The 18,829-nt window shown below is 43.0% G+C and overlaps 1 protein-coding gene across 8 annotated transcripts in view; it reads right to left on the reverse strand.

The window, feature by feature from the left end:
- Positions 1 to 3,937: 3,937 nt before the first annotated feature.
- IKZF4 (IKAROS family zinc finger 4) overlaps positions 3,938 to 18,829 on the reverse strand; it is a 376,192-nt gene continuing 361,300 nt past the window's right edge. For all 8 annotated transcript variants that reach the window (XM_086963908.1, XM_086963903.1, XM_086963910.1 and 5 more), the window contains one exon: positions 3,938 to 9,782. In XM_086963908.1, coding sequence (XP_086820034.1) covers positions 9,082 to 9,782 — 701 coding nt within the window. In that variant the 3' untranslated portion in view covers positions 3,938 to 9,081. The remainder of the gene's footprint in view (positions 9,783 to 18,829) is intronic.

Below are 18,829 nucleotides of genomic sequence, written 5' to 3' on the forward strand. Positions count from 1 at the left end.
CTCCTCTTCTGTCAGGCGCTGATCTAATGCTCCTACTTGTACATAGAGATGAGGACTACATCTCCCAGAATCTTTGGTTATTGAAGGGGGCGTGGTCTTTTGTTTATCCCCTAGCATCGCGAGGTAGCGGATCGCGTAATTTTGGCAATTGGAGGACGTGCAAGGAGACGCAGCCGGTTGGTTTTTCTGCAGGATCGTTCCTTGGATATTCGTGTAGTTGGTGAGAGTGAAGGTGGATTCTTGTTCTGGTTAAGCTCTGCTGAGCTTGGTTTCCTGGAGACGCCCTGAGGTCGGCTTTCGGTGGAGTTTGTCACGGGGAAACGGAATGAGTTTCCGGCTCTTTGAGTTGTGTAGGAGTTCTTGTTCCCGCTTGGAATCTGTCCTGAACTTTGGCTTTCTTTGGGGAGGCTGAATTCCATAATACTCGGGCTCGAGTATAATTGCAGATTTGGAAGGTATTTCTGCTGTCTTGCCGCCTGTCTGATATTAAGCGTCTACTCCTGCCGGGAATAATAACTATCTATGACATTTGCTCCTTCATGTTCTTTCGTGTTCATTAGTACTGGGAGTCTTATGCTTTGGGAATTACAGACTGTTCTACCAGTTTATCAAGACTGATTATATTATCCTGTTGTGACGGAACACAGGAGTCTTCGATCTTTATTTTTCCTTCTACTTCTGTTTTCTTTTGCATGAAAAGGAATTAGTAGGGAATGTATGAGCTGGTATATCTGTCATTTGGCCATAAGTTGGAATGCATGAAGGTTAATGTGTTTTCGCTTTATTGTTGTAGGTACACAGCATTTATAATTGGAGAGAAGCATCTCTAATGTTGATAGAAAGGAATACTGCTGCACTATCAGCGTTTTACAGGTACAGGCAATACTAGTGAGATATACGAGTGTAGTGTACAATATATATGTGTGTGCAATTATATGTTCTTTTGTTACAGGTATCCCCCTCCCCGCTGTTCCTTCCCTAATTCCTTTTCCCTCGCTTGATTGTTTTACTACTCTGAGGTTACTAGTCCAGAGTTGGGGACATCAAGAGGTGGACCCTTTTGTGCATCGTCCGGAACCCAAGGAGTCTCAGTGGAACGTTACATATTCCTCCCCTTCGGTGGCGACATTGTATTTTTTCAGCTGCTGGGAACTTCGGGATTCGGAAGTACTTCAGTGACGCATCGAAATCTTTCTTCTTTGGAGAAGCGTAGCCATTTCTGCTTCGAGTTGCTGCCTCTTCTTTTCGACCTTCAGGGCTTTCTCTGTAGCGGAAGCCGGAGACTTACGTTTCTTGCCAGCGCTTGCCTCTGCTTTAAACGGCATTGTACTCCCCTTTGGGGTCTTGTGTTCGACTCTTTTCGGAGGCACCTTGTACGATTTTCCCTCGACGGTCTACCTAGGTAGGGTTCCGTAGTGTTCTTTCGATCACGGCTGGCTTTCAATCACCTTTTTATTTGACGTCGGGGCTGCCTTTGGCTGTGCCTTGCTTTTGTGGCCCTTTGGTTCCGGCGGATGTTTATGGTGTCTTACCTTCTCAGTCTTCTTCTCTGTCTCACCCGGTTTCTTGCAGGTCGGTGGATTTTCGGAGTCACCCTACTGGAATCTGTCGATTCTGACAGAACTCCCTAGTCTTCTTCATCATTGGAAAGGCCTAGGTCCTTTAGTGAAATTGTTTTTGAAGTCTGTGACATTGTTGCGTAGTGGGCCCCCCTCTGCGGTGGAGTTTAATCGAAATAATGTCCTTTTCTTTTCTTTTTGGGTCTTTTCCTGAATTTTTATTCATAGCCTCCCGTTTTGCTTCCAGGCCCAACAGTGGAAAAAAGAATCTGAAGATGGCTACCACGTACAGCCACCAACAGGGCGCCGTCTGAGGTCACACAGGGGACGTACCTGGCACCAAATGGTGGCTGACAATGCCCAAAACAGAGAAGAAAAAAAACACCAGACTATTCCGGACCCAACCATTAGATAGTGGAATGATGCACAGCATGTGAATCCAGAAAAATGTGTAAATGTCCTTGATATCTTCAGGTACTATGGGAAGAGAAGGATATCTGGATGACAACTCCTCCTCCTCCCCCCCCCCGGGTTGCTTCCCTAACAAATACCGGAGGCCAGTCTACTTCGGCTACTATGATATCATAGTCATCCGATAGGGGTGACCATAAGACTGCTTTAATCCAAGCAATCCAGAAGGCCAGATCGCTTTGCGGGCGCCTTACACGTGATATCGTTGACAGTCTGATGACTAATGGTTTGTACTTGTGTTTGAATTACAGGCCCTGCTGCAAGAGTGCGGTGAGAACTCAAAGTACACTGAACAAACTGACCCAGTCTCCTGTATAAGTCGAACGTGTAGTTTTAACACCCTGACAACCTCAGCAGGTGCTAAAGTATCAGGATGGCGAATGAGCCAAGACAGGTCATGTAGCACCTTTATTGCTCAGGAGTCCCAGGTGAACATTCCTGTGCGCATGTGATACTTGACCCACTGTTCTGGTAAGTCAAAGGGATTTCCAAATCTTTGTAAGCCCTATAATGTACTGGCGCATCTACTGCTGTATATTCTCTAAACTGCCCTGAAGCAGCATTGACGGGCTTGAACTCCACCTATGAGTAAAATATTTCAAAGGCATATGTCGTGTGTGCAGCAATTACAAAGGTAACTGCCCCCCACCCCCCTCTTCACGTGGGACACCTCGAGATTTGAGATGTTGAGTGACTGCTTCCCTGTAATTGGCTCCTATCAATATATGTGCAGCGATGGTGAATGGATTCAATTTAAAATGGAATCAAAGAATGAGACAACCCACAGAATGGTGAATAACAGTTTAAAAGCCAAGCTTGACAATCCTTCAGAAATAGGCACAGACGATTTCTGGAATGTGGTACATAGATTATGGATACCAGGGAAGGGGTCTTAGACATATCTTTACGACAACGGGAGACTCAATTTGGACTACATCACTTTGAAGAATTAACTAAGGGTGTTCTTATAATACCCTGACACATTGATATGGGAACACTTGCTCCAGAATGGGTGTCGAATCAGGTGTTATATCTAGGTCATTATCAGGATGACTTCACACTCACTCAGTTTTAAAAATTATATGGGCGGACAACATTCATGTTATTATTGTTCATAATAGATATGACAATGAGCTGGCATAACTCAGGAGAAGTGTTGTCCGAAATGGAGTTAGGGGGACTGCCTGGAATGGAGTTGGACCCTAGGGCCTTTACATCACTGGGTAACACTCTATCTTTGTGAACTTAAATGAAGAGTTCTTGTAGTGTAAAGACTTGCAGCTCACTAATATGTTTAAAAGATGTTATGGGCACAAGAAAAGCTACCTTCTAGGAAAAGTATTGGAGAGGGAAAGAGTTTAGAGGCACAAAAGGGGCTCCATGACTCTAGTGAATATTAGATTAAGATTCTAGAGTGGTGCAGGGGGAATTCTTGGAGGGATTGCTTTTGAGGCAATTCCTGAAGGCTTTAAATACTGGTATACGGAAAAAATAAGAATATTATCTGTTTTGCATGTAAGCGACTATGGCTCTAGGCAAGACCATATTTTGCAGGTGGAGCAAGTTCCAGATATTGTTGTGGACCGCAGGTTGCAGAGTTTGGGGATGGAATAATAGTCACATCTTTTCCACTTTGTTGCATTTCAGGCTCGTGTGGTTGGCCTGCAGGACTCCCAACACTAGATGGCAGGAGAATGTAGAGCATGTTTATTTACAGCAACACATGCTACGAACAAGATTTTCCCAAACACCAGGCTAGACATCAAAAAGATATGCATGCGTTTACAGCTGTTTCTATGTCATTTTAGTTGTGTTACACCCAATGTTTTTTATCACTACACTGTTTATCACGGTTTATCCTTTCAAGACATGGGCATTGTCCACTGAGGGAAAAAGTAAAAACTGCGATCAGTTAAACAGGTTTATTTATAACAGACTTTCAGCCAGTACAGTACAAAACTTACAGTAGTATACCTTTGTTACACAAATAATTACTTTACAATATATTACACATACAAAAAGCTCTGCAGCAAGTTTTAAAAGCAGGTCTAAATCTCACCAAAAGAGGGAAAATTGGAGTAGACTGTTTTGGAGAGGCCAACAAATCCATTTACAATAGAAATGAAAGAAAAACTGTCAGCAAGAGTCAAACAGTTAAGAGGAGGGGACAGGGCACAAAATGTTGTGTATTGCACATTCTTCTTCTTCATACAACGGATTAACAAATTAATATGTACACGCACACATGAGAACCCTGGACCACACAATGTAGCTCCATCGCAACAACAATAAAAAGGAGAAGAGAATCCCAAATTCTCCAGAAAATTACAAAAGTTATGTTTATGCCATGTCTACTCCCACTATGCTTTAATAATGTTGGTTTCTCTGGCTCAGGTTAAAAATATGCAAGTGATGTTAAAGTCTAAAAACCCACAGTGTTCCCCATCAGGTCTTATGTCTTCACTTTGAAGAAGTCTGAAACCCATCTGACAAAAACAACTGGATAGACTAATTTTCGACTACTCCTGTTCCAAAAACATTTTAAAGCACTCCTCATTGGAGGAAGGAGGCCCAGGATCATTGTGATAATTGACTGGATGACTGGATATGATTGAGCCCAAATGCTCATGTTCCAAAACTCCTACTTGCTTCTACGTAGAATGCAGGCCAGGATCTTTCAGTACTGTGGAACTCATTATCTCCCCACCTCAGCCTTCATCTGCTAGATTTACCACAACACATCAATTGCTTTGGCTCTAGAATTGTTGCACACACATAAACCTTCACCTGGCTTGTGAAAGGAGATTGAGGGGCTGCCTCTTTGTTTACTGGAATCAGACTTTTAATCGTCTCTCTTCCCGTGAGATCCATGTTCTTCACATATGGTAACCCAGAATGATGGAGAACATCCTATAAAATACTTTTCTCTGCATGTTTGTGGTGTTTCACACACGCAGATGGTAGTTATTCTTCATTTTAAATTGCCCATAATCTTGCTTCTCATGTGCGTCAATTATCCCTTCTTTGCCTAGATGCTCTACTGTCAAGGGAACAGAGACTATACAAAATCATTTTGCATGTGTGCAGATTATATCATTACCTCTGCCTTAATCCGTGGGACAGCTTTTCATTCCCATTTTACACTTTGAAAATCTGTGTCTGCACTGTATACCAGCAAAAAAATCTTAGCAAAGAGGTCGACATTATGCAGAGCCTTGCACGATCAACAGTACTAAAAATGTTTTAGAAGACAACAGCACAGACCATGTCCATCTCGCTCAACGTCCCTGTAACTTGATATTAGGTACCATGCTGAATGATTTAGAGAGCTAGTGTTTTGGAAGAGGACAGTGGAAAGAACATTAGATAATTGAAAGAAAAAACAATTCATGTTCAGCACATAAGATTTTCCAAACTAATATCTCTTCTCAGATGGGGATTATTCTCCGCATCTGCTTTCGGCAGGTCTTGCAGCCTCAACGAAGAGATTGTCCCACTCCCCTGTGAAAATGGGAGCAAGTAGAAGGAGAGGAGAATAATCAGTGGAGGATGAAGTGGAAAAGGACATTTAAAGAAGGGCAAAGATGCATATTGTCTGAAGCTCCAGACAGCAGAGATTATACAGAACTAAAAGATATGGACCTACCAAGAACACAAAACTAAACAAAAGGAATGGGCACACATCCTTTAAAACATACCCATACTAAAGAATTCTCCATCTTTCCAGTAAGATTCCAGGCAACTAAAACAATGCTGTTCAATAAATACACACCTGTTCCTAAATAGCCATCGTATGAATACAGGCAAAAAGGAAGCCTTGACTATTTCCGAAACTAAGTGCTATATAAGCAGGGGTGCCATAGTTTTAAAAAGCAAACATTTCATGTTCGCATACAATTAGGGCTTTCTCATTTCTAGGACAGACAAAGTAACCACTGATAAAGACCGCTAAAAGCAACTGCTTCATACAGCAATAATGCAAGAGGCCTTCTTTACTGCACAACTATTACATTTGAAAATAAACATGTTTCCGAAAGAGGTACCAGCCTTGCCGTCTGCTAGAGGTGCCTGATGAAGGTACCAAAGCTGAAAAAGAGGGCTTGACTTTCTTTTTCTAATACGCATGTACCAGAATATCCAATAGAATAAGTATTCTATGTCTGCACCTGCTGGTTTTGCAAGGACCAATGTGGTCCATAAAGATACAAACATTTCTTCCTTTCAAAGGAGTCTGCATTCTAGTACTTACATTGTGTCCTGGTGAAATCCTGGGCAGAGGAAGAGATCTCTACTCAGCAGTGACTTTGATAAAGCTAACTAGCCAGGCAAATACAAATTCTTTCCATTTAGAGCAGTCCAAAGAGTAACACGGCAAACCCAGGACAATCGGAATTTCTTAAGTGGTCGGATACATCACACCCCTCTTTTAAACCTTCTCAAACAACTTTGCATGTGTAAAAAGCTTGATTTTTTCTATATTGAAGCTGTATTCGTTGAAAACCCTGCTGTGCTGTAGGATACTAGCACCTGAAAACCTTAATCTCAGACTCACACTACAGCAGGGAACTTCAGAGTACTCTCCCAGGATGTATTAATGCATGGCTGGCACGGAAAATGCTCAGCAATGCATGGCTGGTATGGCAACTTTCTTAACTGTTCTTAGTGTCGATCATATTTGGAGAGCCACTCATAATGAGTCGCCCACCAAATTGGGAACACAAAATCGGGCCTACTATCACATAGCTTACTTTTCTTTAATGAGTGATTTATTAAGGAATGAAAGAGGGTGTTTCACGCTAGGACCAGAATCAAGGTATGTAAGCTGTGTTGTAATCTCTATCTCCTCTTAAAATGCAAGCTTCTTTAGGATTCTTTACAACACGTGTCACATTCCAGAGTTCTCAAAAAAAAAAACCCATCAACTTATGAAATGTTCCACTCATGAAATGTTTAGAAGAAAACCTTAGCTTTCTCAGAAAAAGTGCATTTATCTAACATTGCTCTCCTATTTGAGACCTGATCCCGAGCCCCGGGAATCGCATACTCACACACAGGCACATTCACTGAACAGAAATGAGAAAAGTAGTAAACACGGCAACCTGTGAGGTGTTCTCGTTTTAGTACAAAAAGAAGAGCCTTTGGTTTAGATCCCAAGGAAGCAGTGGGAGCAAGCACTGCTGCTCACCTTGCTGCATGGCCTGGGCCTTCATTCATTCCCCCCTTTCCAATAATAACATCCTACTTTCCATTACATTGTTGTCCACCAACATTCACTTCATCAGTTAACAACATCTGGCCAGCAGGTGAGATCATCCCAAGAGAATCTGATTGCAGGGGCAGCTATGCATGTTGGGTAGGATGGATGAAGAAGCTAGTCTTGCACATGGTCTGCCACTTGAAACACAGACCTAGATGTGCTCCTAAGGTTCCTTTAGAGGCAGCGGCCTATATTACATCAAGTCAGTCCAGCAGCCAAAAGTGAGACACATTAAAAAGAAAGCACTGGCATCTCATCCACGCTTCAAAGGAAAAAACCTGAATGTGCGGCATTGAGGCATTTGAGGGAAAATGGTTCTGTGGGGTAAGAGAGAGATATGTCTTGTGTACAGTGTCAGTGGTGCTTGCGAGGAAGAGAGAGGAAGAGCCACACACAGGAGAGAGGAGCAGCTTCAAAGATGCAGAATTGCTGTAGTGGGGATGAGAGAAGTGTCTCTTGGGATGGGAGATGAGCCTACGAAACAGTGTGGGAGGCGGGGAATAGTGGAAACTCATAAGTGAAGACGGTCCTCATGGAGTATTGAGTCCTAACAAACAAGCATGGGGCAAAGTGACTTCATTAGGAAGACAGCGACTTCATGGTATAATAAAAGATGCATAATGCAGTAAGGAAGCCTCCTAGTGGAGTCAAGAGATAAGGGAGGTCTGAACGGGCAAAAGAGGCCACTCAGTCGATGAATGAGGCTACACATAGAAGGTCACATAGGAGAAAAACACCTCAAACAGGAAAGGAGAGGCCTTAGAGGGAAAGAAGGTGGTTGTAGGGGGGGGGGGGGGGGGTGCAGTCTCAGAGGGTAATCAGGAAAGAGTACCTATGATATAAAGCAACCCTCAGAGGCTAAGCTCACGGTGAAGAAATGAGGAGAGAGAATCTCACAGGGCAGGTATTAAGCAAAATGCCTTGCAGTAAAGAGTGGGAAGTAAATCCGGCAGGGGCAGCAACAAGAAGGGATGTCAAGCAGTGGAGGTAACAGGTAAATCAGGCCAAGGAGTGAGCCCTCTCTGGAAAGGGTGACAGAAAGGAATGAGTTTAAACATAGGTTGTGTCAAGGAATATCTGGTCCTATGAGGAAGAGTGATGAGAGACTTCACCCTTTCTGGTGTAAGGAAGCTGGCGAGTTGCACAAATTCAGGTAGAGGGATAGGCGGGCAAAGGGCGACTGGACCACTGGGAAAAGGAAATGGGAGTTTTCATCACAGTTTGGTGCTTTTGAAAAGGCAGATGAGCAAAGCTCGACACGTCACTGGCTCTACATTGCCAATGCCTGCCTTTTAGAACCACTACCCTTTTGAAAAAGTTCTCCTCCAACCCAGCCCATCAGTTAGGCACAAATGTTCAGAACTTTCACAGAAGCCTTGCATCTACTACTGTAGTGTGTTTACCGTGTGCTTGAGGTCCATTAGGTTCAACTTGGTAACGAAATGTAGAAAGTTGAGTCCTTAAAAATGATTCACAGAGCAGGAGCTCTTGGAGGCATATAAAACACAGGGATTTGTGGGTGTTTCATGTTAATAAATAACTAAGAACAAAACACAAAATAGATTAAAAAACATAAGATCGTCCGTAGCAGTTTCAACAATATTTAAATATCTCCGGTTTATAAAAAAGGCCATTGTTTAAGAGCTCCTTCCTGGGTGGCGTTTTTTGTTGTTGCAGATTTTCTTTAAAAATGATTAGTTTTTTTTCCTAGCCAAAGTCAGTGCAAGGGGTATAAAACAACCCAATTCTAACCTCGGGCCAAGTGGAGAAGCCCTGGCTCTCAGCCAGCAGCTGTTACACTTTGTGCTCACCCCGGACTATGTGGGAAGAGAATTCGTACCGGTCCTGGCTATGGTAGCCACATATGTTGCACTCAAATGGGTCCCTGAAGCCGTGGCAGCCCATATGGATGGTGAACATGACATGGTCCAGGAAGAGGACGCGACAGTGCTCACACTGGAAAGCCCGTACTGGGTCCCCATCCTCTGTCACCACTCGCAGAGTCTCTTTGGCTGAGCTGGGCGTGGTCCTGGCAGCCGGTGGGTCCTCTTTGGTGTATGCCGGGCTCTGCCGGCTGCTACTGCAATTACCCCCAGAGGGGTGCAGATGCCGCTCCTCATGGTTACTTTCTGTATCTGTGGAATCCTGGCAGCCGTTACTTGGGGACAGACCATGCTCGCGGCCCCTGTACAAGAGCTGTGAACCGTCTGGCATGTCCTCATGACCCTCTGCTGCCTCTCGGTTGCCTGGCATCTCCACCCGACCAGATATGGGCTGCATCTGTGTGTAAACTGAGCTGATGACTGGCGTGAGCTCCGAGATGCAGTTTGCTTGCGGAAGTCTTAGTGGACGCAGATGATCAGTGCCCATGTAGGTCAACGTGCCTCCAAAGTTGGGCTCCAGTGGGTGGTGTGCCACCATCTCCACGTCCTTCTCAAAGCTGGAGTTCACATCAAAGGGAAGTTCGGAAATGCTGAGGCGCATCTGCTTCTCTCCTGAAAAAGTACAAAAAGGGAGAAGGGTCAGCAAGCAGAAAAGACCATGCAATTTAGGAGAAGGAGCCTGCTATGGAACCTTGACACTACCTTCTCTGTACTATGAAAGAACGAGATATTGCATATACAAGTAGGGTCAGGAGATGCTACTAGTGGAGAGTAAGAAGGGATCTGCAATCATTACTATGCAGCACGTGAGTGCGTTCAGGAACTCAAATGCAAGGTCACCTTTTTTAGTAAACAGTGAGGGGACAGCAACTTTGACTGGGAACAGCCGCTGACGCGAGGCAGGATGAAGCTGAAGCAGAGTAGACTGAAGAGGATAATATGAAACAGTAGAGGGGGAGGCAGCTAAGAACTACTGCTAGGAGATGGGCAAATGGGAAATTTTGCAATAAAAATGGAGCAGAGGAAAATAAGCACAAAGAGCAGCAACCGCAAAGGAGAGAAGGACTGACTGGAAAGTTGAGAGCAGGATCTGCGTGCGGGGGAAACTGGAAACACAGAAGTTACAAAGGAGAGGTGTAGCTTGAGATAAGAAGCAAGTAAGAAAACTGCGAAGAATAAAATAAATTAATACAAGCACAGATGATGAGGGAAAGAAAGAAAGATGAAAACACACAGTATAAAATGCTGAATACCAGGGTTTGTATAGTACAAAGCTGAAGGCTGGGATTACAATGCTAAAAAGCAGGAAGACAAATAATTGGAAGACAGACAACATTATTGTAAAACGCAGACAACTGGAAAAACAGGAGGTGCAGGTACAGCAAGATTGGAATATATGACCAGAGGTGAAAAGGAAGTGCTGGTTATGAAGGGTGGTTACAAATACTGGAAATGAATGCCGAGCCTGCCCTTTCAACAGGTTCTCGGGTGAAGCCAATTGAGGCGCTGAGAATGGGTCTCCAAAGAGGTTTGTTATACAGAGGATGCTGACAATGAGTCCTCCTGCAGTACCATCCTATTAAGCCTTAAACTAGGGCAATGCACAAGACCGTCCAAACACGTGGGCATTCACAGAAATCGGCTAACGTACACTTTTGCACTATTTAGGCTTACATAGAAGAAGGAGCGGTGTGACCAGGGGGTTATTTTGCTGGCTGTGAAACTAGTGGAGCACAGCTCAAATTTCACCTTCCCAACTTTAATAAGCTATGTAAACCTAAAAACAAAAAAACAAATAACAACAAAATCAGCCCTCCCCGTGCCGAAATATCTGCTAAAAAAACTGGCAGCATATAGACGCAGGCCAGAAAAAGTGGACATCAAAACATATTTATGTATCCTTTCCTCCTAAAACTATACCAACAATTTTCCACTTTGCCTCTTTCCTTGATAAACCCCATTTTTGGTTTCTGTATGCCAACCATGTCCAAGCAAACAAAATGCATACTTGCATCACAATAAAAACTATACTGACACACAGTGAAACCAGAGCCCCAGTGTGAGGGCATTCGCCTGGTAAGGTTCTTTATAGTGTACTGAAAAAGGAAAGGTAAGGATGGATAGATAATATAACAGGCTGTGTAAGACTCGCGGAATGTGGAGTCAAGTGCCAAAGCCTCCCCAAGAGACAGTTACACCATAGCATAATAAGGGCTTATGATCGGTGGGTGACATATACAACAGATTCAAAATCAGCTTGAACCAAACTCACGCTTTAACCTACAATCTCGACATAAATAGCAGCTGGGAACCTTATACATATTAAATACGGTCTACTAAATTATTTACCAATGTTTTGGGAAATATTTGATTATCACTTGATATGAGTTTTATTGAGATTTTAGGGACTTTAATAAAAGTTTATACAATTGCCATTTTATAAGGTCTTCTGACTTTATTGTAATTAAGGCTCAGGATTAGTATGAGAGTTTATTTTATTTACCTTTTGAGTTATTTTTACTTATTGTTAATAACAATCGTTTGCAGTGGTTTCCTTTTCTTATGTTTTTGTAATTTTTATACTTTTGAATCATATATATCCTAAATTTAATAAGACAGAGGGTTGATACAAATGGAATAGCACACACATTTGATGTTTTTGAAATTTAAAGCACATGGAGAAAATGTGATTTGTCAAGAAGGGTTTGATTATTCAGTCAGTGCCGATACTGGAATTAAAGCCCAGGCCTCCAAATATCTAAGTCACAATTTAGCCACTACACAACATATCTTCTCTATTAGCAATACTTGAAAATTACTTTCTGATTTGCATGAAAAGAGGACCTTGAAAAGAAACACACCCTATGGATGGAAACAGATGTGCTGTTAAACCATGCACAGGTTGTGCATTCCACAAAAGCCTGAAAACCCTGGTTAAAAATGTTCAATGCGGCACCTTTTTATAGTTACATTTTTTTACAGGTGTCCAAACTTACCAAAGAGTTATTTTATTGCCAACTATAGAGGGGTGGACACAGCAGAATATCTATGAGGAAATACACCCATTTCTCACCACTTTAGCAAACCAACAAGGTCATTTCTTAGATGGGAAACATTTAAGAAACAGTCCTCGAGTGCAAAGCTTATTGCCATCGCCCCACTTGCAAATGAAAATTCTGCTTTTAAAAAGCTATGCCTATACATTCACCATGTCCACCAATTGTTCTTTTTGCATTTGTCACCCCGAGTAAAATGCCAAGACGTGGGTCAAGTGCTCTCCATGCCACTGGAGTCAAGCTACCCTTGCTGATGATGGGTGATACCCCGAAACCGGTCCCAGGATGCTTGTTTCCAGTCCACGGGGAGCAGAATCAAGACTGATTTGCATATGGCTGGGTTTAAACTGGAATGGCACGGGGAGCAAAGCAGCAATGGATTTAGACCCAGATCTCTGTACTGGGGTGAGTGTTTGATATTGTTCAGCATTTTGTCCATCAATTATTCTTTTTGCATTTATACATTCACCATGGCATGGCATTTCCCTGCCTGATAAACAAGGTCGGATACAGCAAACATGCCTCCTACTGAAATCATCTTTGTAATGGTAGAATCAGTACACCATCATCACATTCTGTTATTAGCGAAGCAAAAAGGTACTGAAAAGAACGAGCCTGCCCAAACCATATTGCATTGCATCATGGGACACTAAAGAGTTGAGAAAAGAAAAATTGAACAGATTAGTGAAAGACTCAAAGGAATTAACCAAGTGGCACAATATATAAATAAACCGATACATGCAACAACTGCACTGTGCTTCCAGAGGCTTCGCTTACTAGAGCGATCCTTGCCGTCACATAGCTATTGTATCACCAGAGAAAGCTACAAGATAAAACATTTCACTAGGGTTGCATTTGAACATTCAGCATGGGAAAACATATATACATGTCCCCTAATACTGGTCTCAGGTTAGGACAATTTATTTAGTGGGACTGCATTATACACGAGGAACTGGTAGCAAAACAATGCTCCAGACTGATCATGAACCACTACACCAAAAGCGTAGACGTCCACCATAACATTCTTTCAAACACTCCTGCAATTTCTCCAAACAAAATAATTTCTCGCAACTAATGCACATTGGAGGCACATCCTTTACTGATGATAATGGGATTACCCACCTTCTTCTCTGTCCTACCCAAGGCCGATGTTGACTAAATTTACTCTCAAGATAGCATCATCACTGATATAACGAGCTACCAAGCGTTGACATCAAACAACTCGCCATTGCTGCCAGCGGCAGACTGGAGAAACAACTCTCCACCTCCTTTGTACTTGAGAGATGCTAAGGGATTACTTTTGCAAACATTTGCCTTATCAATTACGTGCTACTACTCATGCAACCTAACCGTTAAGCATAATATTCACCGCATGGGTCAATGCCCAAAACCAGGAAAACAAGAACTCTGGGTAATACTTACTTTGACCTAACACAAGCACTCCCATGATATGCAGGCAAAATACATATCCATACCAAAGCCCCAACTGTTAAAATACCACCAACAGACAAATGAGGCTGTTTCAAACTAATAAAGTATATAGGAAGCTTCAAGAGGAAATATACTTAAAACAATCCAAAGGACAAAAACAACAGTGTGCCTGCTTCTTCCTAGTTGCAACTATCGGACAATGTGATGGAGCACCATACCCGTCAGACGGGTCTTCTTCCTAAAAGGGAGAACTGCCAATCATCATCAACCACAGTGCTCTGCACCAACATACAGTGGCAAAAGAATACTTCAGACCTCTCAATCAATAGTGAACTAGTAACAGTAACACTTTGAAGCACTCTGGCAGCCCCAATATTTTTACAGATGCAATCCATCAACAGTAAGTACAACAAACATAACCCAAGCAGTAATATCGAATATATCATACACCCACCACTGAAAATCACTGGTACAAGACAGCAGTAAAACGTACTCCAACTACTGATGCTCAGACAAACCGGCAACTGCTGGAGAGCCCAGACACTAGTTTCATCCTACACTACTCTGTGCAGGTAGATCCATTTAAAGAATAAGCATACATATGAACTACACGTGAACACTACTTCCAGTAATTTATTTTCTCCTTCAACACATCTGCGCAACTCAATAGCATAAATAACACTGAATAATGCAAAAATCCAAGTACAAATTCAGGCAGAACAAGTGAAAGGTGAGGTTCATCCTGCACACAAACAAGCGTCCTAAATTGTAACCATTTAGGTTTTGTTTGCCTCATGAGCCAAGGGGCACCTGTCAATACAAAGAATAGTAAAAGGACAATGGCATAGAAAATGAATTGGCAGAATCATAGAAGCTGCAGTGATGAGAGGCAAAATTAACGAGGGGTGCAGGGTTTAGAGGGAAAATCGACGGTTCATAGTGGAGCTACAAGACTTGGTCAGGTGTGCTATGACTGGAGTTAGCTATGGCTTACAATGGAGTTGCATTGAAGCTTAAAGCTGAGTGGTGTCCTTGCAGTAAATGGTTAAATCGCCCTATGTGCAGTCTGAAGCCTACATAACAGTACACAATAAACCAAAGGAGAGAGTGAGGGAATTTGTTCACAAAGGTGAACGGAGAGTACTCCTGATCCCCTAGGTATCAATAATAAACAAAACAAGAGAGGAGTACCATCAGAAGTAGCTTAGATAAAGCGGTCTGAATGGAATGAATGAGAAGAAAAAGAAGAGAGTCCTTCCTTTTTAAGAAACCCCTCACTTACCGACCTAGTCGGTGACATGCTTCATCATCGGGGTCCACCCTGACAGCCGAGTGCCATCAGGGTGTGCTGCGACACCTGGACTACAGTGGAGCGGGTATTTTGTGTGTGAAGTGAAAAAAATGTTAAAAATTGTCCTGGTATACTTGTGTAGAAAGTTTTATTATCAAGAACTGGACAATATTAAAAGTATGTGTGTGGATACGTTTAGGTATTATGACCGTGTGTATCTCTTATGTGTGAGGTCTACATGTTTCAACCCGTTGGATGGAAAAGTGCCGGGTTTTCGTCAGGACCAAAAAGGAAAATGGGTGGTCAGGACACACTAACGCCCTGCCGGTCCCTATTTCCCTGTGCACAACTGACAAAATAGGTCAGAGTGAAAAAGCTCATAAACAACAATGGTTGAGCTGAAAAGCAAAAAGACCTGTAGGAGAAGAAATGTAAAAGGTCATAAGTATAATTAATACAAGCCTGTTACGAGGTGCCATACTGGTTCTCACGTGTCTTCTGCTGTGTCGTACATTCCATTCAAGGTTATTTGTGATCGGTAGTGATTGGCTATCACTAAAGCTGGCACACTCTACCATTGGTGATGTGCTCGGTGATCACTAAATACTCAATATAGGCATTCAGTCAAATTTAGCACTGAATCGTGCGTGGAAACAAAAACTCACAGTGCCTTTAGCGTGAGGGAACAACGCAGTGAATTCTACGTGTTACACCTATGACTCAGACTTGCACACTCCGGTGATGTTGGTGCGCTAAGTGGTTAGGTGGTTAATTGATAAATTATCATTCAAAGTGGGTAGCACTCAGCACTTCCGAATGCTCGACATGCCTGCTCACGTATAAGTTAGAGTGAGCACTGATCGACGTAGTGAATTTGCCCCAACAAACATACACTCACACTCAGCAGACACACAAACAACTCACACACACGGGCGCACAAAGGGGAAGTAAGGCTTACTCCTATTTAGGATCTTTTAGGCATCACGGGGTGGAGGGAAGGTAACACCACGCTGCCATATTCTGCGAAGGGGAGATTAATAAGATATCTGTCACGGATAGGGTTTCAGGATACTGAAACAGAGTTGTCAGTATCGGGCTCAGAGTTTTACTTACAGTTCAGTTGGTCACAAAGTTCTAGGTACCTACTCGCCTCTCCGTGCCTCCCCGTAATGATACAGACGCCGCCGGGATTGTTATAGCGGCAACTGTGCTTCCGGGTGGGGCGTGGCCACGTCAATGCGTAATGACGCAATTGTGTCTCAGGAGTGGAAAGAGAGAACGGGGCGAGTGCGTCCCGGGCGTTGCTAGGCAATGCCAGGCAGGATTGTTTACGTAAGAGTAATAAGCAATCCTAAAGTGGGGGTATTTAAACAAGGAACAGAGACTGTGAGTACACCCAGTTAGGCATAAATCACAGAACTCGGGGTTATACAATACATGGCAGCCGGAGTGAAAACTAACTCCGCGAGAGGAATTGGAATTAAAAATGGAGCGGGGTGGGGGTGTCCCTGGCAATACTGTTTGTTGCCTTGACAAGAGGAGCAGAGCAAAAAGGGGGCAAATATTTCAGGAATAGGACAGAGCTGTCAATTGACAGACCTCGGTGGTATTGGGAAGCTTACTGTCTATGGTGGGGTTAGTTAATGTTGGTCCAAGGAATATTATCATTCAGTCCTGTGACATGTGTGGATAATCTATATATCCATCTTTGCTCTTTTTCGAACAGCCGTTTCTGCATGTTAGGTCCAGCTTTGATTTGTTCAATCACAGTCCACCACATGTCATTGGGTGTGTGGTTATGTTCAAGAAAGTGATCTGTCAATTTCGTGGCATTCTTTCTGCAGCGAATGGTGCTGCGATGCTCGCATATTCTTTGCTTGACTTTCCTTGTCGTCATTCCCACATAGCGTTTGTTGCATGTGCATATAATCAAATAAACTACATTGCAGCTATTACAGTTAGTGTGTGAAAGCTGTCGCCAAGTTTTTCCAGTTTCAATGTTCAAAGTTTTGGTGTTGCTTGTTAAGTGACAAACACAACAGTCTCCACAACGAAAATGTCCTGTGACATCAGGTAAACCCCAAGTCCTTGTGATAGATTGATTATCAGATAGTTCTTTTGTTTTAGGTCTAGTGTTGACTAGTGTGTCCTTCAGACTTGCTGATTTTTTGTAGGAAAAGAGGGGCTTTTCCCAGCGAAGACTCCCAGTGCTGAGAATGGACCAATGTTTTTTGATACTCTTTGACACTTGGTTGGAAACACTATTAAAAGTAGTAACACAGGTGAGTGGTATATCGTTAGCTGTGGCTGTTTTTGGTTCAAGGAGAGCCTCCCTTGGTTGGTTTCTGGCTCTTTTTTGGCAAGTGTTTATGATTTTGGTTGGGTACCCACGTACTCGAAGTTTTTCGGTAAGGTCAGAGGCTTGTTTTTTGTACTCAGTTAGCTTGCTACAGTTGCGCCTGAGTCTCAAAAATTGACCATAGGGCAGGTTCTCTTTGAGAGGACGCGGGTGAAAACTTTCAATCTTGAGTAAGTTATTTTTGGCAGTGGGTTTGTAGAACGTTCTGGTTTCTAAATGGTCGTTCTCCTTGGTGATCACTACATCAAGAAAAACTATTTCTTTTTCGCCGAAACAGTGAGTGAATTTCAGGTTCTGGTCGCATGTATTGATCCAATTAATGAACTCGATGAGTTGGTCCAGGGGTCCTTGCCAAATGGCAAGGACGACGTCAATGTAGCGTTTCCAGAATTTCAGGTTGTCTCTAAAGGGGTTGTGATTACTAAGAATGAACTTGAGTTCAAAATCATAGACGTAGAGCCCGGCCACACTAGGGGCAAAAACACTGCCCATAGAGGTACCCCCAGTTTGGAGGAATAGGGTCCCCTCGAATTCGAAATAATTACGTTTCAGTGCTAGCCTGGCACATTCAATGATGAAGGCCCTTGGTGTATTATACTCCCAGTTTGTTACCTAGTGTTTTCTCCAATACTCTCAGGGTGTCATCTTGCGGTATGCTTGTGTATAGACTCTCTATATCAAAGCTTAGCAGGATGGTCTCATTATCCACTGTGATTTCTTCTAGAAGATTTAGGAGACTTTTTGTGTCCTGTAGGTAGGTAACTGTTTGTTGCACTATAGTTTTTAGGAAAAAGTCACAGAATCTGGAGAGTGGTTCCAGTAGAGACCCGATGCCAGACACAATCGGGCGACCTGGTGGAGGTAGTTTTCCTTTGTGCATTTTTGGCAGAGTATAGAAATATGGTATCTTGCCTTCAGTGTCACATAAGTATTCTGCCTCCTGTTTAGAGATTTTTCCCAATGCTTCCGCTGTTTCAACTAAGCCTTTTATCTCGGATTGCAATTCGGCTGTGGGATCTAATGAGAGGATCTGGTAGTTCTTTGTGTCACCTAATAGGCGTAGGCACTCTTCACGGTAGGCGCTGGTGTCCATAACTACAAGTCCGCCCCCCTTGTCGGCAGGCTTTATTGTTATGGTGTCACAGTTTCGGAGGTCTCGTAGGGCATTGCATTCAGTTCCGCTTAGATTTTGGAACTGTGAGTCGTTGGTCATTTTTTCTACATCATTGTAGACAGCTTGTTCGAACGTAATCACTTCTACAGGAACTGCATGGGTTGGAGGTGTAAAGGTAGATTTCTTTTTCAATCCACTCTCATTCTGGTTGTCGCTTGCCATATTAGGTTCCTGTTTCTCAAAGAAGGCTTTTAGTCTCAGCTTTCTGAAGAAGCTGGCTAGTTCACAATGTAATTGAAATTTATCCAGGCGTGCGGTCGGGACAAAACCCAAGCCTTTATTAAGTACACACATTTCTGTTTCCGAAAGTGTTCTGGAGGATAAGTTGGTGACTAGGTCCTCATGTTG

This window comes from Lissotriton vulgaris, chromosome 1_1 (genome assembly GCF_964263255.1).
Source record: "Lissotriton vulgaris chromosome 1_1, aLisVul1.2, whole genome shotgun sequence".
Taxonomy (NCBI): Eukaryota; Metazoa; Chordata; class Amphibia; order Caudata; family Salamandridae; genus Lissotriton; species Lissotriton vulgaris.